General features: G+C 38.9%; 1 protein-coding gene across 1 annotated transcript in view; it reads left to right on the plus strand.

The window, feature by feature from the left end:
- LOC121286858 (lysine-specific demethylase 4B-like) overlaps positions 1–23,549 on the plus strand; it is a 595,629-nt gene that overhangs the window by 487,185 nt on the left and 84,895 nt on the right. Inside the window, exon 9 of the mRNA XM_041204003.1 lies at positions 9,637–9,774. Coding sequence (XP_041059937.1) covers positions 9,637–9,774 — 138 coding nt within the window. The remainder of the gene's footprint in view (positions 1–9,636; positions 9,775–23,549) is intronic.

The raw sequence follows: 23,549 nt of genomic DNA on the forward strand, positions 1-23,549 counted from the left end.
GCTTTTACCCTTTCTTGATGTTTACAAGCTGAAACAGTTTCTCCCTATCTACTCTATCCAGACCCCTCATGATTTTGAAAACTTCTATCAAGTCTCCCCTTAGCCTCTCCTCTCCAAGGAAAACAGTCCCAACTTATCCAATTTTTCTTTATAATTGAAGTGTCTCATCCCTGGAATCATTCTTGTAAAGCTCTTCTGCACTCTCTTCAATGCGTTCACATCATTCCTGTAGGGTGGCACTCAAAACTATACACAATACTCCATCTGAGGTCTAACCAGTGTCCTATATAAGTTCTTCATAACTTCCCTGCTCTTGTACTCTATGCTCTTATTAATGAAGCCAAGAACACTGTATGCTTTAGAAACAGCTCTCTCTACCTGTCCTGCCACCTTTAATAACTTATGTATATGTACACCCAAGTCTCTCTGCTCCCGCACACCCTTTAGAATAGTATCCTTTATTTTATAATGTGTCTCCATGTTCTTTGTACCAGTGTATCATCTCACAATTCTCCACGTTGAACTTCATCTGCCACCTATCTGCCCACTCCAGCAATGTGTCAATGTTCTTTTGAATTTCTACACTGTCCTCCTCACAGTTTACAATTCCCCGACGTTTTGGGTCGTCCGTAAACTTTGAAATTGTCCCCTGCGCATCAAGATCTAGATCATTTAGATATATATCAGGAAAAGCAAGGGTCCCAATACTGACCCCTGGCGAACTCCACAACAAACTGTCTTCCAGGCCAAAAAATACCTATTCTTCTCTGTTTCCTATCCCTTAGCCAACTTGGTATTCACATTGCTATAATCTCTTTTATTCCATGACCGAAAATCTTTCATCCAGTCTGTTGTGTGACATTGTACCAAACGCCTTTTGGAAGTCCATATACATCACATCAACGGCCTTGCCTTCATCAACCATTTCTGTTACCTCTTCAAAAAAACTCCAAGTTAGTTAGGCACAATTTTCCTTTAACAAATTTATGCTGTCTCTTCTGAATCAATCCACGTTTTACTACGTGACTCTTAATTCTATCCTGAGCAATTGTTTCTAGATGTTTCCCCATCACTGAAGTTAAACTGACTGGTCTGTAATTGCAAGGAATATCTTTATGACCTTTTTTGAACAAGGGTGTAATGTTTGCAATTCTCCAGTCCTCTGGCACCTCCCTTGAGTCCAGGGAACATTGAAAGATTATTACCAGTGCCTCTACAATTTCCACTCTCACTTCCTTCAATATCCTTGGATGCATCTCATGCGGTCGGTCCCAGTGCCTTGTCAACTTTAAGTATCAACAGCTTATCCAATATATCCTCCTTATCAATTTTAAACCCTTCTAGTGACTGTGTTTCCTCCTCTGTCACCATGGCTTGGGCAGCATCTACCTCATGGGTAAAGACAGATGCAAAGTATTCATTTAACACCTCAGCCATGCCTCCTGCCTCTGTGTAAATCCCCTTTTTGGCCCCTAATTAGCACTCCTCCTTTTACCACCCTTTTTTACTATTGATGTGCTTATAGAATACTTTGGGATTTCATTTTATGTTAGCTGCCAGTGTTTTCTCATAACCCCTCTTTGCTTCTCGTATTTGCTTTTTCACATCTCTTTTGAACATTCTGTATTCAGTTTGACTCTCAATTGTATTTGCTACCTGACACCTGTCGTAAGCACACTTTTTCTCCTTTAACTTAATTTCTATCTCCTTTGTCATCCATGGAGCTCTGGATTTGTTTGTCCTTCCCTTCCCTTTTGAGGGAACATACCTTGACCGTGCCCAAACCATCTCCTCTTTGAAGATAGCCCATTGCTCAGCTACTGGTTCCAGGTTATCCGGCCCAGCCCTGTTCTTGCCCAATTGAAGTCCACTATTTGCCAGTTTTTTTTCTGGATTTTTACTCTGGATTGAGCAATGTCACTTTCTATTGCCCTCTGGAACCTTATGATACAATGATCACTGTCCCCTAAATGTTCCCCCATGGTCACTTGATCTACTTGGCCCACCTCATTCCCAAGAACTAGATCTATCAGTGCCTCCTTTCTTGTTGCACTGACCACATACTGCTGTAGGAAATTCTCCTGAACACAATCCTTCACTGCGCATTACACTATCTCTATCCCAGTCTATGTATGGGTAATTAAAGTCCCCCATTATAACTACTCCATGACGTTTACAGCTCTCTGTAACTTCCTTGCATATTTGTTCCTCTATTTCCTCCTCACGAACTGGGGGTCTATATATTTATACCGAGCAATGTAATTACACCCTTCTTATTCCTTAGCTCTAACCAAATCGATTCTGTCCTTGAATCCGCTGACAAATCCTTTTTCTTCATTACTGCAATACTCTCCTTAACCAAAACCACCATCTCCTCCTTTTTTCCCTTTCCTAGCTTTTCTGATCACCTTGTAACCAGAATATTTAACATCCAAATTTGCCCTTCCTTAAGCCAGGTCTCCATTTTCGCCACAACATCAGAATCCCACTGGGCAATCTGTGCCTGTAATTCCCCAATTTTATTAACTATACTCCGTGCATTCATACATGTAGTGTAACCCCGATTTAACCTTCATTACTGCTCCCTTACTCCGACTCAATCTATTAACTTACTATTCTCTATTTTAGTGCTATCTACCTCTCCCAGCATTCTGTGCACCCTGGTATTACTTTCTAATATCCTCTCCTGGTTCCCACACCCCTGCTGAGTTAGTTTAAACCCTCCCCAACAGCATTGGCAAACGTCCCACAAGGAATTCAGTCCTGGCTTTGTTCAGATGCAACCCGTCGGGTTTGTACAGTGCCATTTCCCCCAGAGCCAGTCCCAGTGTCCCAAGAATCTAAAGCCCTCTCTCCTGCACCATTTTGCCAGCCACACATTCATCTGTCTCGTCTTCCTATTTCGGTACTGACTTGTATGTGGCACTGGAAATAATCCGGAGATTACTACTTTAGAGATCCTGTGCTTGCTAATTTTCTACCTAGCTCCCTAAATTCCGATTGCAGGACCACATTCCCCCTTCTTACCTATGTCTTTGGTACCAATGTAAACCATGACCTCTGGCTGTTCGCCCTCCCCCACAAGAATGTGTTCAGTAACCTCCTTGACTCTAGCACCAGGGAGGCAACAAACCATCCTAGAGTCATGTTGACGGCCGCAGAAATGTCTGCCTGTTCCCCTAACTAACGAATCTGCTATCAGTATTGCCCTTCCGCTCTTCTTCCTCCCCTCCTGTACAGCTGGACCACCTATTGTGCCACGGGCTTGGCTCTTGCTGCACTCCTCCAAGGAGCCATCGTCCTCACTGATATCCAGAATGGAAAACCAGATAGTGGGCGGGACCTCTGGGGACCCCTGCATTACCTGCCTTGATCTTGGACTGCCAGGCAGTCACCCATTCCCTATCTGCCTGCTTGCCCTTAACTAGCGGTGTGGCCACCTCTCTGAACTTTCTATTCACATAGTTCTCTGCCTCATGGATACATCTGTGACTCCAGCCGCTGCCAAAGCTCTGAAATGCAGAGCTCAAGCTTGTGCAGCCACTTCCTGTACATGGGCTTGTCCAGATCATGAAAAGTGTCCACGACTCTGCCACATGCCCCACAAACATTCTGTTTGACTGAGCTGTCCTGCCATGCCTTAACCTCAAACTTTTAAATCACTTTATTTATTTTAACTTTAATTACTTTCACTCACTTTAACTAACTTTAACCTTACTCTTGTACTATTAACTATAAACTGGAGATTAGTAGAAAGTAGAAATTCTTTGCCCTTACTTTCAAATCAGCCCCCTCGCCTGTGCCTTTAATTTCTTTCTTTCCCTGTGCTTGTTTAGAAATTTACGTTTTTCAAAATTACTGGGGTTGAAACACATTCAGTAACAGCAGCTGCTCAAGAACCAATCAACTCATGACTTTCCTGTGATGTCACTCACACACTTTTTTCGAATCCATTGAACAGCTCAGGAAGGGTGCTCTCACGCAGGTCCGACTCCTCTCGCCCCTAGAAAGTAAGACTGCCTTTCCTCTTGCGCTGTTGTCAATCTCCCGACTGCCTCTCCCCTAATGCTGTTTTCAGTCTCGCAACTGCCTCCCCTCTTGCGCTGTTTTCAACCACCCAACTGCCTCTCCTCTCACGCTGTTTTCAATCTCGCGGCTGCCTCTCCTCTCTCGCTGTTATCAATCTCCTGACTGCCTCTCCATTCGCACTGTTTTCAATCTCCTGACTGAGAAATCTACGGAGGGATTTTCTGCCATGCAAGCCTACCTTCACTGGTCCATATATGTGTTGGGATTTTTAAAGTTCCACACGCTATGAGATTGGTCTTTATTGGCAACCTTGTAAATAGGGCCCAAGCCATTTGCTCATCATGCAAGCTTGATGCTGAAATAGGGCACATCAAAGGCATCCTGCAAGATAATGGCTTCCCTGATCAGATCATTTTGCCCTCTATATCATGCAAACTTATGAACGGGCCTAAGGCCATCACTTTCGGCCCTAAGAAGTGCCTAGTCTACCTCATATTACCCTGGAAGGGCAACAAATTGAGGCTAGCTGTTTCACGCTGCTACTATGTAGTAGCAACACGTGGTATTTGCCGTTACAGGATGCTGCCATCAAGCCAAAAAGATGTTCTGCCTATCACACAAATGAGTAACGTGAATTTCAGTGCCCATGTGATGCCATATATATAGCCCTATGTCCCAAGCACTGGTGGATCGTATCAAACAGCATATCCCAGCCTCTGTTCGCAACAGACAGGGTACAGACCGTACCCAACCAGCCTGTCCTTGCATAACTCAAAACACAATGCCCAACATTAGATGTGAATCCACGATTGGACAACGTTTGCTAAATAATCCTCAATGTGCTAAGAATTACACTGACATCCAATTTAAGACTGTCAGTTGGGCTTGCAATGGGACGCTTTTGCATTTACTGGAAGCTGCATATATTAATACACAGGGCCCTGTTCTATACAGACAGAAAGAAATGTAGACATGTGGCACCTGTTTCAACTAAACAAAATAAGTGACAGCCATTCACTGACTCATTCCTCAGGGCAATGCCTTGATCAATCAGGGTCAAGCTGCCTGGTTTAAATTTCAAATGATGCTTGGCAGTTAACTATCAGTCACCATCAGTGGTGTATTCTTCATTGCAATGTCACTTGCCAGCCAAAGAGCACTCTCTTCACATACAGCATAAATTGTTGTTTTCCCCTTTATTTTGGTGGTATTGTGAGAGTCCTGATGAGTGCAAGGCGAAAAGCTTAGACATCTCTTTTTTCAGCAACACCCAAGTTCTGTATTACCAAGCAACTATTTAAAGATCTCAATGAGATCATCCCTCAAATCTAACTCAATCATGCTCCTTTCCAAAAATTATGGACACCATCGGAATCTCAAATTGATGTCTTTGTTACCTCTGGACTTGACTATTCTAATGCTCTCCTTGCCAGCTTCCCATCTTTCATGTATTCCATAAACTTTAGCTCATCCAAAACTCTGCCCATATCCTAATTCGCACCAAGTCACATTCAACCATCACCACTGTGTCCACTAACCAACATTGGTTCCTGTTTAAGCAATGCCTTGATTATAAAATTATCCTTTTTTCAAATCCCTTCATGGTTTTGCTCCTCCCTGTCTCTGTCACCTTCTGTAGTTCTACAACCCTCTAAAATCTATTTACTCCTCCAGTTTTGGTCTTTTGTGCATCCTTGATTTTAATCGCTGCAGTGTTGACAGCCATGTCTGCAGCTGCCTAGGCCCTAAGCACTGGAATTTTCTCCCTTACCCTGTCTGTGTCTCTACCTGTCTCTGTCTCTTTCCCTCTTCAATATTCTCCTTAAAACATACTACTTTGATCAAGCTTTTGGTCACCTGTCCTTTCTGGCTTGGCGTCGAATTTTGTTTGACATCACCCCTGTGTGAAGCAGGTTGAGAGAGATTATTACATTAAAGGTGATATTTAAATACCAGTTGTTGTGAACACTGAGAATCCATCTGACTGGTTTCGCAGAGGTAACACAGAACAGGAAAAAAAATGTAGAATTGTATTACTGAAAGCCCATGTCAACTAACAAATTGCTTAATATACATGTGTGCACTTTGGGATATTTCTAATTTTGTAGTTCATTTGTCTATATTTTGCTCTTCCAATCTGAAATGCAGCAATGAAATCATATGCCACTCAGTAATGTCAAAATTTGGGCTTAAAAGCTTAATTTCTAATATCTTCTTGCAACTATGTATTCAAGCTCAAAGACCTGAAAAATTGGACTTTGTGTCGGTTATTGTTGGGCTGCCTTGGAAGATGTTGGGTGTCTTACTCCAGTGAGAGATCTGGCTGAAAGCAAGGATATTTCTTTGAAGTATTTTTATTTACATAGCTAACTATATACAAGATTACAAAACATCAGGACAGAGCTACTGCTCTTCTCTTAGGTTCTTCTCATTCATTTCTCTCTGAGTGACATCATTGTGACATCGCTGCTTACACACACACTCAGTAGCTATTACTAGAGTAATGTTAGAGTAAACCCTTTTACTATATAATGTGCATCAAGATTTTGCACACAAATTATGACTGTGTGGGGAATTTCCAAATGGAACTCCATCATGAATAGATGGTGATATAATGAATAACAATTATATTTTTAAGAGAAGAGAAATGGTAGTGTCAACTTGAAGTTAAAAGGGAAAGTATGTAAAAGCTAACTAGGATACCATGAATGCAGCTAAAATAGCTAAGGATAAAATTGAAGCAGATTTGGGTTTCTTAGATTCAGAGTGTTCAACTTGACCAACTACTGAGAAACAACAAAACAAATAGAATATTGAATGATATAATCAAAGCAGAGAACAACTCTGAGGAAGCACTATTCAAAATGGAGGTCATGTTAGTCAAACCACTTCTCGTGTTCAGTCTGGTCACCATGATATTCAAGTATCACTTCAGGGAAGAGATCAATCTGTTGTGTTGGAGGTCTAATCTAGTGGAAAGACTGGAAAAATTAACTTTTTGGTATTTAAAGAAGCAGACTGAGATGTGATCTGTATAGAATACTAACATCTTTGGAGAAAGTAACTGGAATATTATGAAAAACTAAACTGCATGACATGGGACAAAGGCAGACTGAAACATTTTTAGCATTGATATCAAGAGGTTCTTACATACATACATGGTAATTGATATATGGAAAAGACTTCTTGGTAGACAAATGATCATTAGTGGACTAATGGAGGTGAAAATCCTGAAATTATATTCATTAACTAAGTGCTGAAATTAGGGAGGGGAGTGTTGGGTGGGGGAGATTGGATCTTTCTGGATGGATGAACCAAGGCACACCACATGTCTTTGTGATCCATGTTTCTCTTGTAATTTTGTGCATGGTCACTAGTTACATTTAATAAGTTGCTATCAATGCTCTATGGAAAAAATTACATATAAGTTGATATGGTTTAATTTTGTGCCAGTACATTTTTGCTGTGCTGCTTTGCAATCACCACTATCTGATCTGTAAACACCAGTACTTCACCCCAATCTTGCACAGCTGAAAAAGTTTACATACTTCAGATTTGGAAGGCTCTTTCCACATCTGCTGTACTGTAAATATCAAGTGGGAAGACACAATTCCTGATATCAAAGTACTTGTGGAAGCTAAGTTGCCAAGTCTAATAAATGTTTTCAAACATAAACTTTTGGTTATCAGTATCAGCTGGAAGCTGGGTGTATTCCAAAAGATCTCTGAGAACTTGCTAGGTTGTTGGGCTGTCCTAACCTCAGATTTATAGGAGAACTTGAAAACTTTTGATATTGATACCATAAGTAAGGGTATGCGTGGCTAACAAAAGGCTGCATCTGGGAGCTAGCAAAGTTGGAGAGAGCTGACTCAGAGTGGAAAGTGCATCAAACATTAAGCCTTAAAGATTGTGGGCTTCATTAGCTGGTCCTGTTTTTACACCTGTGCCATTGGTGATAAGGACTATCACTCAAGAATTGGATTCTCATTATGTAGCGGCGTTGCACGGGAACAAAATTGGTGCTTCAAGATGCGCCGTGATTGCATGTTTAAAGTTTAGGAATTAAGAGGGATTGAATAGTTACATTACACATTGATCAACAGTTCTTGCAGCCAAATCTGGAGCTTGTGGAAATATCATTCTTGGGATCCGCAGTGATTTTACTGGAGTGCTTCCCCATCAGGCTTTCTGTTTCAAAATTTAAGTAGTTAATTACCAAAGATTACAGCATAGAAGGAAACCATGCATCCTGTGCCAGATGTTTGAGCAGTTCAAAACTAAATCCATTGCCCTGGCTATTCCCATAATCTTGTACCCTTCTCCATTTTTAAGTGTTTCTCCACTCAACTGCTTTAATTACACTTCCAACAAAAACTGAACTGACCCTAAGTTAGACCACACTCCGTCTACTGTGTGCAGTTCTGCTCACTGTATTATTAAAAAGGATATTGAGGCTCGGGAGAGTGTGCACCAGAAATGCATGGGTATGCATATCAGGAAAGGATTGACAGGTGTTTGAGGGAGAAGGGAATAGAGGATTACAATGATAGATTTAGATGAGGAAAGATGGGAAGAGGCTTGAGTAAAACATGAACACTGGTATGGACTTGTGCCATATGGCCTCTTTCTGTGCCGTATATCTTATGTGAATAAATATTTTGATAATATGGAAGTGGTGATTTATATATAGAGAGTCAATAGGACGTGATGATAACTGCTGTGGGCTGGGAGGGGTGAATATGTGTAGAACAAAGTTTAACAATATTAACACCCAACAATTAATTTTAATAAGCTGAAGTTGAAAATACACTCATTATTTTCTTTCATTTTACACCACTGAAATACTATATTGAATGGTATCAAAGGTTCTGTGCACATGTTACACAAAGAAGTGAAGGGCTGGTATGTGCTCAGAACTCCTTATGTCTGTAGTTTACACAGTCACTGTCAGCTCTGCACATGCAGATGCCTGCTAGCCAACTCCTAGCCACCGACACCACTTTTCTTTGTAGTTCTTGCTAATTTTAATTGTATTTCTTGTGAATTGCACTGTCCTTCAGAGACCCATCCTTTAGCTGGCTTGCAAACTGGATTTTATGAAGAAATTAATTTTAAAATAGCAATAATCTGTTGTGGATGCTGTTTGTTCAGCTTGAAGACTATTGAATAAAAATGTATTTTTAATGCTGTGCTGTCTAGTATTCATACAACTCTTGGGTCGTTTGGGAGCCTGCTGCTTTGTTAGTACAGATGTTGATGAATACCAATAGGCACAGATCATAGGAGCAAGAAGATGCTGTTCAACTCATCAATCTAATGTCATCAAGAGTCCATTTTATCATCAGCTTCCTCAGCCACCCCCCTCGCCCTACTAACATAATTTTGTACAATGAGATAAAATGAGAATTTTGTTTTGTAAGTTATACTTCAAATTGGGTGATAGGTTAACTGAAATAGAGTTCACAGTTCTTTATATTTATCTCTCCATTTGATGGAAGAAATAGATGAGACTGTCCTACTGAGCAGTGTTGGAAATTGCTATTGCCGATTCGCATTTAGTTTAAGCACTGGCATTGAGGTTATTAGCTTCTGCTTTCTTCATCTCAGATTACGCAGGAGGCTGGAGAGTTCATGATCACCTTTCCCTATGGCTATCATGCTGGATTCAACCATGGATTCAACTGTGCAGAATCAACTAACTTTGCCACACTTCGTTGGATTGATTATGGAAAAATGGCTACTCAGGTAAGGAGCCTGCAAATTTTTTAATCTGGTTATAATTCTAAATTGTTTGGGTTAGTTGCCGCCATTTTGTGGCATACAGTTATTGAAACATATTCCATGGTGACAGAATGAGATGCCCAAATCAATTTTCAGTTTTGTTCCCCGATTGTTTTCATTGTTTATCAATTGTTTCTCCTCCATAAATGTTCTACCTTGTTGATTTAGAGAAGTAAAAGTCCTCCATCTATCCTCAGCGACCAGTAAGGGATTAATGTAAACAGTGTCCACAATGCTTTGCTTTCACTCAATAGCCTATCCATTAGCTGTAGGGAAGAGGAGCACTCACCACTGATGGTGGTGGATATAAATAATGGACATTCCCAGGGTTTGAACTAGTGACTGTTTATCTCAGCTTTGAAGCAAATCATCAGCCTGCTCAGGATATTGAAACAATCTCCAGAAAAATTCTCTCAATTTCCAGGAGATTAACACTGAAAATGATGCCAATTCTAATTGTAACTGTTCAGATTAATCAACTCCACTGGAAAATAAAGGGCACCAGCTGCAATAGTTTGAGTAGTTAATGGAGAAGTCTGCCACCTGGCAGTTTACCTGCAGAAATCCTCTGGTGTGATTAATCTGCAAATATATGAATAGTGGGACAAGGTAAGGAGGTTGCCACATACTTGGTGGTAAAACCTAAGGATTACCTGTGCTTTTAATCTCAGCATTCGCTGTGTCCCTGTGACTTTGTAGCTCATGCTACTTGGTACCGAATTCAAAAATAGGTGAAACAGTTATGATTTTGAAACCTGGAAGTTAATAGGCATGTAATCTTATTTCAAGATTAATCACAGAATTCTTCAGTTTACGGTGTGGTTCGTCACGCAGCAAGCTATTAACCTTGTATAATTTATCCAAACTTAGGAATTTAACTTGCTGGATTAATGAATGGGTCTGTTTTTTAATATGAAACTAACTGCAAATAACTAAAATAAATGTGATAAAATACAAACTAACCCAAATGATTTAGGTCACCAAATAATATATGAAGGCCAGGGAGTGTGGATTTGCCAGTTCAGAGCTGTTCTAGGTATAATGAGTTCCATTAAGTTTTTGAAACATAACCAGTAAGTTCACAGATGACATGAAAATTGGTGGTGTCGTAAATAGTAAAGAGGAAAGCCTTAGGTTACAGGATGATATAGATGGGCTGGTAAGATGGGCGGAGCAGTGGCAAATGGAATTTCATCCTGAAAAGTGTGAGGTGATGAATTTTGGGAGAACTAACACGACAAGGGAATACACAATGAATGGTAGGACCCCAGGAAGTACAGAGGATCAGAGGGACCTTGGTGTACATGTCCATAGATCCCTGAAGGCAGCAGCACAGGTAGATAAGGTGTTTAAGAAGGCATATGGGGTACGTGTCTTTATTAGCCAAGGCATAGAATATAAGAGCAGGGAGGTCATGTTGGAGCTGTATAAAACGCTACTTAGGCCACGGCTGGAGTACTGTGTGCAGTTCTGGTGGCCACACTGTAGGAAGGATGTGATTGCACTTGAGAGGGTGCAGAGGAGATTCACCAGGATGTTGCCTGGGCTGGAGCGTTTCAGCTATGAAGAGAGACTGGATAGGCTAGGGTTGTTTTCCTTAGAGAAGGCTGAGGGTGGACTTGGTAAAGGTATACAAAATTATAAGGGGCAAATATAGGGTAGATAGGAAGGTACTTCTTCCCTTAACAGAGCTGTCAATAACTGCAAGACATAAATTTAAGGTAAGGGGCAGGAGATTTAGAGGAGCTTTGAGGAAAATTTTTTTACCCAGGGGGTGGTTGGAATCTGGAACACACTGTCTGGTGTGGTAGAGGCAGGAACCCTCACAACATTTAAGTATTTAGATGAGCACTTGAAACGCCAGAGCATTCAGGACTACGGGCCAAGTGCTGGAAAATGGGATTAGGATAGATAGGTGCTTGATGGCCGGCAAGGACACGATGGAGCCGAAGGACCTGTTTCTATGCTGTATAACTCTGACTCTGTGGCTTGAAGAATATCATGAAAATTCAATTTATTGATACTGAGAACTAAATGAGAGATCTAACATTGCAGTTAACGCAGCTCTTTAAAAGCAAGACTGGAGGTGAAAAATATACAAAAAGGAAGAGCGAGATTTATATTTGTAGGGCATTGCAGAATAATGACAAATCCCCAAGAAATGCTGATTAGGCACAGTTGGAAAACTGTAATCAGTTTTGGATAACCCATTATAAAATATATGTTTGTAATAGCTATTAAGTATTAAAGCTGAATCAATTTTGGCATTTAAGAAAAAAATAAACAGTTTAAGAGGAAAAATATTAATGGTGTGGGAGAAAATTGTGACTGAAGTAAATCTGATCTGAAGCTAGCACAGCCATGATGAGTAAAATGGCCTATTTCCACTATGAAATTTTGATGATTTTACGAGGCAGAGCAACTAGTAACTCTTCTAATGCCCAATATCACAATCTATCCTGATAAGGAGAAGGGAGAGAGACAAATAAGTAAATTACAAATAAAAACAAGAATTTCAAGAAATATTCAATATTTCTCATCTGTGATGAGAGAAACAAAGTTAATGTTTCAGGTCAGTGACCTTCCTTTAGAACTGTAAAATGTTAGAATGGGCTTTAAGCAAAGACAGAGGCAGAGAAAGGGATGGGGTCTGAGAATAAAGAATAAAAAGGTCTGTGATGGGATGGAAGGCAGAAGTGATTAAATGGTAAAAGAGGCAATGGTGCAAGGTAAAAGGGGGCCTTAAAACCTGTTACGACACCAACTTTTTTCAGTCCTGATAAAAGGTCATCAATCTGAAACATTAACCCTGGATATCCACTGATGTTGCCAGACCCAATAAGTATTACCAGCAATTTCTTTTGTATTTCAGATTTCAGCATCTGTAGTCTTTCGCTTTTGCCTGAATAAAATTCAAGCTTTGTGATATGATATGGAAATTGATGCTAGACCATTTAAAATCTTTAATGTTAAAGTACACAATATAAATTTTAAAACGGTCAACAACTTGGGTAAGACCAATAGAATCATAGAATAATACAGCACAGAAGGAGGCCATTTGGCCTGTGCTAGCTCTCTGAAAGAGCTATTGATTAGTCCTACTCCTCTGCTTTCTCCCCATGGTCCTGCGAGTATTTTCCTCTTTAAGTATCTAGCCAAATTTCTTTTGAAAGTTACTAATAAATCCGCCTCCACCACCCTTTCAGGCAGTGTATTCTGGATTGTAACAACCCGCTGAGTAAAAATGTTTCTACCCATTGTCTTCGCTCCTGGCTTTCTTGCTGACCATCATCTTATATCTGTGTTCTTTGCTTACTGACTTTCCTTCTGGTGTAAACAGTTTCTGCTACCTACTCTATCAAAACCGTTCATAATTTGAGAACCTTTATTGAATCTCTCTTAATCTCCTTCGCTCTAAGGAGCGAAATCGCAACCTTTCTAGTGTCTCCACATAACTGAATGTTCTAGTACAAATCATCCCTGTATTGTCTCCAAGACCTTGACATCCTTTCTTAAGAGTCAGAATGTAAATAGGTGCAATCTATTATCTTATGGCAGCACAATATTTGGAAGTTTCCTGCAAACGAGCTGTGCTCTTCGATGAATATTAATTAGCTAAAATGTGCATGTAGCATATATGTTACCATCTCTCATATGGATCATATCTATCACAAAGCTTTAGCTCATGTTTGGCAAAAGCAAACCTGAGCATTCAAATTGGAATTCAGAAATGAGTTACTTAGGTGAATGAAATGAGACTTGCCTTTTATTAGCTCCAGAGGAGTTCTAGCCTGTGGGAGAAGGCTGATTCAAGATTAGCCAATTATGAAACAAGTCTTTGTTGGAGGGATTAATGAAAAATTGGTCTTGGGGCAGAATCAAATTTAGAAATAAGATGCTCAGATGAACAAATCTATTTCCCTTCATAAAGATTGAAGAGTAAATTACTTGACTCTTCCATTCTGTCCAGTTCCAGTGCTGTCTTGTCACAATATTCTGTGTAGATAATCAAACAGCTGATTGACTTATTTAGCTTATGCAAGTTAAATATTAGGGCTGGTTAGCTCCTTTGATTGGAGGCTAGTGCTTATTAATGCCAATGGTGCGAGTTCAAACCCGGTACCAGCTGAGGTAGTTCTTGGGGCCTGTTTCTTTCACTTGCCCAATTGTGATAACGTGGCATATTTGAGCCATGATTAGCAATGCTTGGGCAACCAAGGACATGACAAGGAGAGACAAGTTAAATGAATTAGAATATAAATGGGATTTATTTCAATATCTGGAGATTCTGATTTGCATGCTTGAAACTCTGTTTCATTTTTTAACCAATTTAGCCTGGAGAATCAAGCCGTTTAAGGATTGTTTATTATATTTTGAGGGGTTTCTAGGAAGTATCAATCCAGATGACTCTTGCTGTTTCTTGATAGTATTATAATTGAGAGTATTATAATTGAGACAAATTAACTGGGATTTGATCTTAACTCATGGGAAGATTATACGTTGTCTGATCTTCTAGAAAGTGGAGACTACATTTTAGAAATGCATCGTAGGCAATACATTATTTAGTTTAGGGTTGAGTTAAGTTTTCGTTACAAAAACAGAAAATGCTGGTAAAACTCAGCAGGTCTAACAGCATCTGTGGAGAGAAAAACAGAGTTAATATTTTGAGTCCGTATGACACTCATGGATTCGAAACATTAACTCTTGTTTTTTTCTCCACAGATACTGTTAGGCCTACTGAGTTTTTCGAGCATTTTCTGTTTTTGTATCAGATGTCCAGCATCCGCAGTATCTTGCTTTTATCTTAAGTTTTAGCATATTGGTTCGACCCAGATGTGAAAAGGGGAAAATACTGTCATTTGGTAACCGTTGCATTTTCTCAAGCAGTGAAAACAGATTCGTATTGGCTGCTAATATTCTCTTTAGGAATAGTGATATGCAGACATTTTTCTTCTCTTGGGGCCATTGGTTTTGTATGGGAGAGAGAGATAAAGAAAAACATTTACTAAATAGTATTTGATTCTCTTGTTTGCTCCAGTTATTCTATTTAAGAGTTATAACTATAACCGAATAATTGATACAGATTGCTCTGACTCTCAGATACATATCAAAATTGCTAGACAAATAAAATTCAAAGTCCATCTAGTTTGCATTCTACCATTCTGTAGTTGCATGGTATGATGATAACGGAGTTGTTGACTAATCATAGCAATCAATCTCTAGGCAGTTAGTGTACAATAGACCCAGTCACTCGTTTCTTCCAAGCATGCTACACCATGTCATGACTCAAATTACTCATATACAGTATTGAAATTTTACTTTATGGAAGAAATCTATCTAACGTACTATTTTCATTAATCAGAAAGGAACAAGAATGTGTTGTCTGCTTTCAGACTAGTCTTGTGCATCCTGTGCTGACTTGTAATTTTCTCAATACTCTGCCATTTATTCACAGAGCCTAATGGCAGTGTTAATGTAGTGGGGAAACCCTTTAAAAATGAATGTGACTGTTATGGAAGGGCTATTATGATTTATTCTGGAATTTGGGACAGAAGTGTGAATCAGTTGACAAAATTTTTATAAGTATTAAGAATAAAGTAGCTAAAGTCTCCCTCTCTTCCCTTCTTACTGTACTTCTCATTATCGAAAGGCCAGTAATGCAGGTTCTCTCTCACTTAGGCTTATCCCAGAGATCTAGCTATGGAATTGCTACCAGGTCTGGAAAGCTGTAGCCTCCATTTAGTTTGGAATTGTTATTTCCTAACTCTGGTGAGCTAATAAACAGGCCAGCTTCCATCTTTGACTCTCCCCTTCCCTTCCCTTCCCTTTACTACTTTACCGTCTTCATTTTTTTGGGATAGGCTATCAACCAATATTCTTTATAAGCCCAAGGACTCCTGCACCTACCATAATGATACTTTCCAGTACCATAACTATACTTTCTGCCGCCCCACTTCCTGTAAGGACTCTATTCCATTTCCCCAGTTTCTCATTCTCCATCATATCTGTTCTGGTGATGACCCCTTCCATACCAATGCTTCAGATTTGTCTTCCTCTTTCTCCACCAAGGATTCACCTCCACTGTGGTTGACAGGGCCCTCTTCTGTTGTGTTCTATTTCCCTCACATCTGTCACCCCTTCCCATCCCACCTGATAGGACTCCCCTTGTCCTCACCTTTCACCCCACCAGCCTCCATATTTATCGGATCAATTTGCGCCATTTCCATCAGCTCCAGCTACCGCCAAACCCACCTTCCCTTTGCCTTTCAGCATTCCAAAGGGGTTGCTCCCTCTGCAGAACCTTGGTCTGTCCCTTAATCACCCCAAACCCCATTTCCTTCCCATGCAAACACAGGAGATACAACATCTGTCCTTTTATCTTCTCCATTCCCATTGTCTTAAGACCCCAAACATTCATTCCAGGTGAAATAGTGTTTTACTTGTACTTGCTGCAATTTAGTACTGTATACTGCATGACTATTCACAATGCAGGCTCCTCTACAAACACAGACTGGGTCATCGCTTTGTGAAACACCTCTGTTCAGTTTACAAGCATGGCATTAAATTTCCATTTGCCTGTCATCTCAGTTCTCCACCACCCTGACTTCTCTGTCCTTGACCTCCTACACTGTTCAAATGAAGTTCAGTGTCAGCACAAGGAACAGCATCTTATCTTCAATCAGGCACTTTACAACCTTTGAGACTTGACACTGAGTTCAAGAATTTCACATCGTAACCCCATTTGTTCGGATGTTAGCTTTGATGATTCTGTTGTTCTCACTTACATCCATCTCTTGTTTCTATTGACATCTCCTTTTGTCTTGCAACATCTGTCTCTACTTGCTTAAAAATTAATACATACATAACGTGTTTCCGGTTCTTATGAAAGATCATCAACCTGAAGCATTAACATTATTTCTCTCTTCACAGATACTATCTGTCCCACTGAGTACTTCCCATATTTTCTGTTTCCATTTCAGCTTTTTAGCTTGTTTCTGCTTCTCTAATTCTTCACTGTTTCTCACAACTTGTTTCCTTTGCAGTATCTTGAAGCTATTCTCTGCCTCTTTAGCTAAAGTCTCTTGGTTTTGGAAAGTGAGAATTTAACTAGTGTGAGTGCAAAAAGAAAGCATTTAACCTGCTGCACTTTTCTTTTTTCTTACTAGAAGGCATAGGAATTCTGTTCTTATCAGCAGTTAACTTCCCATTTTGCTGTTGAATTCTTGGTCTTGATTTTCATTGTCACCAAAGTACATTTGGGGTGGTTTGTATTGCTTATATTGAAAAGATTTGCAAATGTAGAATGTTTTGGAGCTGATGCATATATTATAGAGTATTCCAGATATAGTGTGAAGTATAACTTTTTGTATCGACTTTCAATGGAACGCTAATGACCACTGCTGATTCTATACAAGGTGTGACATTAGTTGTGATTGTAATTTTAGCTGTCAATGTTACAAACAAGTGTATAATCTGGACTGAACATTAGTTGCTGTTCATTTAAAAGAAATTTTTCATTTTGAGTATTTATTTGTAGACGCATTGCTATGTGTGCTTTACCCTCTGTTCTATGCCAGAAACCCCTGATTTGTATTCCATTGCTCTCTGTCCTTTTTCTCACATTACAATCCTAGAGATGAAACTCTTATCTTGAAGAAAAGCACTTACAGGCCTAATAAAGTTTTATTCAAGCAATTTGATGATGGGGTAGAGTATTTTTCTAAATTGCTTGGGGACCTGCAGGAACATATGATTAACTGTGTAGGAGTAGTGCTGAACAGGATGAGAGCCAGCTGTCATCTCAGTGGTGATAAACTGTGCTGACCCCTACATGTCGATTTTGCTTTAGAAAGTCTGTTACAGTAGTGCAATGATTTTCAAAATTTTCTCTTACACATACTGGGGGTGGGGGAGGAATCTTGCCCTAACTTCTGATTTAACTAACAGGTTTAAGTTGGGATTGTCAGTTGGTGTATATGACCCATTTGTTGTGTATTGGTACTGCAAGTAACCCCTCATGCCAACGTAACAGCTGTCATGCTGGGAACCGCTTTGTCATTTTTAGCTGAGACTGTGATACGCAGAATTATAACAGTGCTGGAAAAGTTCAGCTGGGCTGGCAGCATCTGTGGAGAGAGAAACTAGAGTTAACGTTTTGAATTCGGCATGGTTTCTCTTTATTTAATAGAGCAGATGAGAGTTGACTTCCATGTTATAAGTATGCAGCCTATCTGGATTTTCAAACTTCACTGTTCTATCTTGAGACTATTTGTTAAAAATGTAACCTGAACAATACTACCAACAACTACAGCAACACCGCACCCCCTTCTCCAAAGTACTGAAGGATTGACAACTTTTTAACCTTGCCCTTGTTTAAGATTGTGGGTTAGTTATTATTTAAGACTTAGTTTCAATTTTGGACCTTGAATAGATTTTAAGAGCACTGCGAAGGTAAATTCACAGTCATAAGCTTCATTAACCACTTGATTGTAGGGATTTGATTTTAGCAAAAATTTCTTGTTTGGATTTTTTTTAATGCATAGAAATTGAATATTTGCAATGGGTTGCAACTTAATGGCATTGCCCTTCGTTTTGTAATCATTTTACCATGTTAAGAATTAAAAAAGATGGCATTCAAACCTCAGTGGCTTTTTTTTGCCTGACATTCAGAACTTTCATATTTGAAATATTTCCTCAAAGGAGTTATTGAACCTTCCTGCTGCTTCACTGTGCATGCCAGGAATTTTTTTCTCATAGGTCCACTTTGTTTCCTTGTGCCTGGGCCAATTTGTAGACTTATTCAAAATAAAAGAATATTTTTTAAGCTATCATTGTCTGAAATATTTCTTAGTTGTGTCTGACATGTGGTGAGTTAGTAATGATTTCTCTCAAAATTTGGCTTTAATGTAGTTCATCCTCCTGGACTTGGAGAATTTTCTGAAATTTTATCCTGTTCTTTATGGATCTTTGCTTTGGGATCCAATGGGGTTTTTGGGAGTTTGTGTGTACTTTCTTAAGAGTTGACAAAAGTAAGGCCATAGTAAGGTCTTGCTTGACTATCCTCTAATGCAGTTTATTTACCCTGTATCTTTTTTTTTTTACAAATCTCATGTCCCTATGAGGTTTAAATCATTTTGCTTCAAAAAATGGAGTTTACTGCTTGTGTTATAAATCCAATTTAATTTGAAACACCATTCAATAGGGTGGCATTTAAATGAGTAATTACTTAATGATTATTGCCTTAATTGAATGGGCACACAGCTTTATTATTTTATATGTCTCAATTTCAAAGCAAAGATTCATAAAAAATACATGAAATAGTGAACAAGTTGGATGATTGGATGGCATGCGTTAATTTTTGTCACTGGATGGTCAGTCATCTTTCTCCTTTTTTGATGTAATGTTTGGACGTGTTGCATTTAAAATATACTGAAGATATAATTAAATGTTGTCTTATCTGCAATATCAAAACACAAATAGGTAATTATTATGCACAAGTTAGGTTATCTCCATTAATTCATCTTAGAAAGTTTGACCTATTTATATTTTAAGACAAAAAGTCCTGGGCTGTTAGTATTTACATATTTTGTTATTAGCTTTCTACTTTTGATAGATGTTGGTATATTTTAGGCCAGTTGTAGCCAATGTGGCAGATAAATTAAGATTTCCATTGGAAAACAATGAGGTATTTTTGGTAATATTGACACGTTGTCTTGAGAATGGAAGTAGATTTATTTGCTCTCCCTAATGCTGATTAATTAAATGCAACGTGATGTTCAATTATATGAAGCAGGAATGTCCCAGGTTCCATCCTTGTTTATGGGGATTTAGCTACTCTCAGTTGGGGTAATGACGGGACCTTAATTGCCCCAGGAAAGGGAAAGGAAAACCATTTCTGTCAAGTTTTCCTATTCACTATCCAGTATCACCAATTAAAACATACATGGCATGGGCTTCAAGTGAGAACAGGACTAGGCCTGGTGGACATTTCTGCAACAGATGAGCACCACAGTCAACAGTTACTGTGTAGATTCATGCTGAAGAATAGCCACTCTGACATGCATCTGGTTGCAGCTATCCATGGGAAACATATCTCATCAAGATTCAGGGCTTTCAGTTGAGGGTAAGAAATAGATTTTATTGAGAATAAGGAATGCTTGGGACTTTAAAAGAATAAATCTAAGTAATGTGATCAAAGCACAATGCTTGAACAGAATCAACCAAACATCATTATTAGTGTTGCTTGAAGAACTTACAGTTCACTTAAAAAGCAGCTAATAAAATTACAATCCTGTAGAGCAGCTGTGAAAACTTTATTGAAATATACCAGGGGAAGAGTTTCTACTTTAGACACAATTGGTGATCCAGGTGCAAATTCAACTAGTTTTGAGCAGTGGTTTTTATCCTCTAGTTTTCACTCAGGCATTTGCATATCACCAAACATAAAATCTATCACAAAGCAGTGCAATCAGGCAGCCTTTTAGAATTAATTGTTTTCTTAAAAAATATTTTACTTTTATATTCTTTGATGTATTAACTTTGTTTTGATTAATACAGCTGAAAATGGGTTTATCGTAAAAAGCATTTTTGATCCGTGTCTAGACTATTACCTGTGCACAGCCTGATTTTAAATATTTGACTTTAAGCAACCTATACAGAACCATTTTCTAGTTATAGCAGTGTACAGTTGTCAGTTTCTTAGTAAATTAAAAGCCTTAATACGCCCAAGTGTCTTTTCATCCAAAAGAGCCAGTTTGACTTGAGATTCCTCCAAGGCCCGCAAATGGACACAATTAGTGAAAACTCACAATAATGATTAATTCATTCGGGGGGTTTGGCTGGTTTTGTGGGCAAGGCCTGCTTCTAGCGTGATTTTTTTTTCTTTCAAAGTAGCGCAAAGGATAGCAGATGCCCAATTTGCACTGGGTGTAATTTGGGCTTGAAGTTCTGCAATCTTTTTGCACTGGTTTGGCTGATTTTATGTGAATTGGGCTGAAATGAACAGCATGGCCTAATAACTCCAGGCCCTTATTTTTTAATGGTAGAGTTATTTGGAGGAGAAATTAGTGTTAGCTGAGTTCATCTGTTTTACCAATACGCTTTTTGCTGTATTGGATAAGCAGTTTCATACAAATACAACTATAAGTTTTACCTGTTCTCATCATTCTTTTCTGAAATTACACCCAGTACAAATTAAGTTTCTGCAATCTTTTGTGCTACTTTGAATGTTTCTGTAGATAAACCCAGTTGTTCTGAATAGAGTTCATCTGGTCACCATTGTGACAAATGGAAATTTCCTGAGCTACCTCCAATTTGATGTAGCTCCTTAATAGAGTGATTTTCGGTATAACAAATCCTGTGAATAATTTGTAATTTATTTTGGCATATATGCATATGTTTAGGTTCCATTAGGTGTGTTTGGTGTGTGTATGGGAGGTGCATTATCCTCGAAATGAAAACTGGAGTGTCCTGTTCCTTATTTGGCTATGTCCTATTACCTAGAATGTAATGTTGTCTGAAGGTACCTCTTAAAAGGGAAGTAGGGGGAAAAATCCTCATGTGCTTCAAATCTATAACTTCACTTAATATTTAATATTGAAGTGTATAACAAATCTGACAGGAGAGATCAACGGGGCTTAGAGTCATAAAATCATATTGATCAAAAGTATGGCTTGACATATTTTAGGTTAGCCAAATAATGGTATCTCCAAGGAGACTGTAATTCAGTTTTTTAAAAATAATACTTTTCCTTGAGGGTTCATTTGCATTCCATTGTGCACCATCCCTGCTTTGGGTTCTGTATTTTCCATGGAGTTGCCTGACTTTCAAACATTCAGAGCTATGAAATATTGTTGACTGTATTGATTTTCAGAATAAGCTTGAACCAAATTCAAAGGTCTTGTGAAGTATTTCTTCAGTTTAATTACTTGGAGTCTATGGGTGCTTTCCTTTGTCGAGAATATTAGACCAGAAATGAAAGACTTGTCCAGTTGCCGCAAGTGTTGATTTGTGGCCTTTTGCAGTGCTCTCTATTCCACTGACTAGGATATGTTTACTATAAGGTATATCGTTCTGTCACTTCCCTGATTCATCCTGCTCACATGCTTCTACTCAGTGTCTAGCAGTACGATACAATTAACATAGAGGAATGTGTGCTTGTTACAAGAAATTCGATTTACATTTCCTTGGTCAGGGATCATTCCCAGGCCATTAGGTTCTCTTTTAGGAGCTGCTCCTAGTAACCTTTTAATTCTCAGGATTTATGGTGCTTCCCAGACCATCTGAATTTGAGTATGCTAATATACAAGGGCTAAGATGTCTATGCAGACAGGTATGTAAGTTTACTTGATCTTTCCTCACCCTTTGTCCTGATCTTATTGAGGGATACTGCTTTGTGGTGACTCTCTCCCAGGGCATCACCCATAGTTCTCTTAACGTTCTGCAAAAATATATGAAGGTTCTCTCAGTGGTGTGAAAGGTCCTGTAATTTAGTAATCATGTAGGGTGTGAGAGAGTTTTGACCATCTTTCAAAAGCGTGTAAGAATGCTTAAAACATATGCTCTTGTATGCAGTATTCCATTTGATATTCCCAGCCATGGAATAATTTAAAATCTGAAGTGTGCATTCATTTTACTGTTGAAGTAATAATTCGTACATGTGAATTGCTCATGCCGTGAGCAGTGAAATTACCAGCCACATAAAATAAATAAATCCTTCCTTTTCAGCAGTTTGCATATGTTTCACTCCGTACTTGACCTTCAGGATCCAATGCTGATTATCTTGTAAATGTTTCTTTCTTTGTAGTATTTAAGGCTTTTTTTAAAAAAAATGTTGTGACTTTTGTTTTAGGATTATGTTTGTCTCTTTCCTGTTCAAAGCAAGCTATATGCCACTCCTTAAAAGAGGATGAAAAACATTGTATATATCATTTCTTTTTTCTATTTTTAACCAACGCCATCATTCTATCAGAGCTGCGTCTAATTATGAAAAAAACAAATTATTTCTTGCTGCTCCTCATCTGTCAGAATTTTTTTTTCATTTCCTCTAGGACTTTCTATATGAAATTACATTACTTGGCTGGAAATTGTATTATATTTGATAAGTGTAGAACATTCATCTCATCACCTGTTTGTGGGACTTTTCTGTGTGCAAATTGACTGCTGTATTTCCCTAGATGACAACTGTGAATACGTTTCAAAGGTACTTTACAAACTACAAAAGTACTGAGTACAAAAGTACTCAGCCCTGAAGAACAGTCATATGGACTCAAAACATTAACTCTGTTTCTCTCTCCACAGATGCTGGCAGACCTGCTAAGTTTTTCCAGCATTTTCTGTTATTTCAAAAGTACTTTTTTTGCTGTGAAGCACTTTGGGACATGCTCATAATGTGAAAGGCACAGTATAAATTATATTTGAGCATCTGAATGCTTGTTCAATTCTCTATACTGGACGAGCAGAAATTTCCCCCAACCAAATATTGGGGAGACTGAAACTATTGTCTTTGGTCCTTGCCACTCACTCCATCCCTCTGCCTGACAACTGTCTGATGCTGTACCAGACTGTTTGCAACCTTGATATCATTGTTGACCCCATGATGAGCTTTTGGTTACATGTACACTGTACCAATAAGCCTATTTCCACTTTTGTAATGTCACCTGACTTCCACACTACCTCAGCTTATCAGTTGAAACCTTCATCCATGCCTTTGTTACCTCTAGACTTGACTATTCCAGTGC

This window comes from Carcharodon carcharias, chromosome 14 (genome assembly GCF_017639515.1).
Source record: "Carcharodon carcharias isolate sCarCar2 chromosome 14, sCarCar2.pri, whole genome shotgun sequence".
NCBI lineage: Eukaryota > Metazoa > Chordata > Chondrichthyes > Lamniformes > Lamnidae > Carcharodon > Carcharodon carcharias.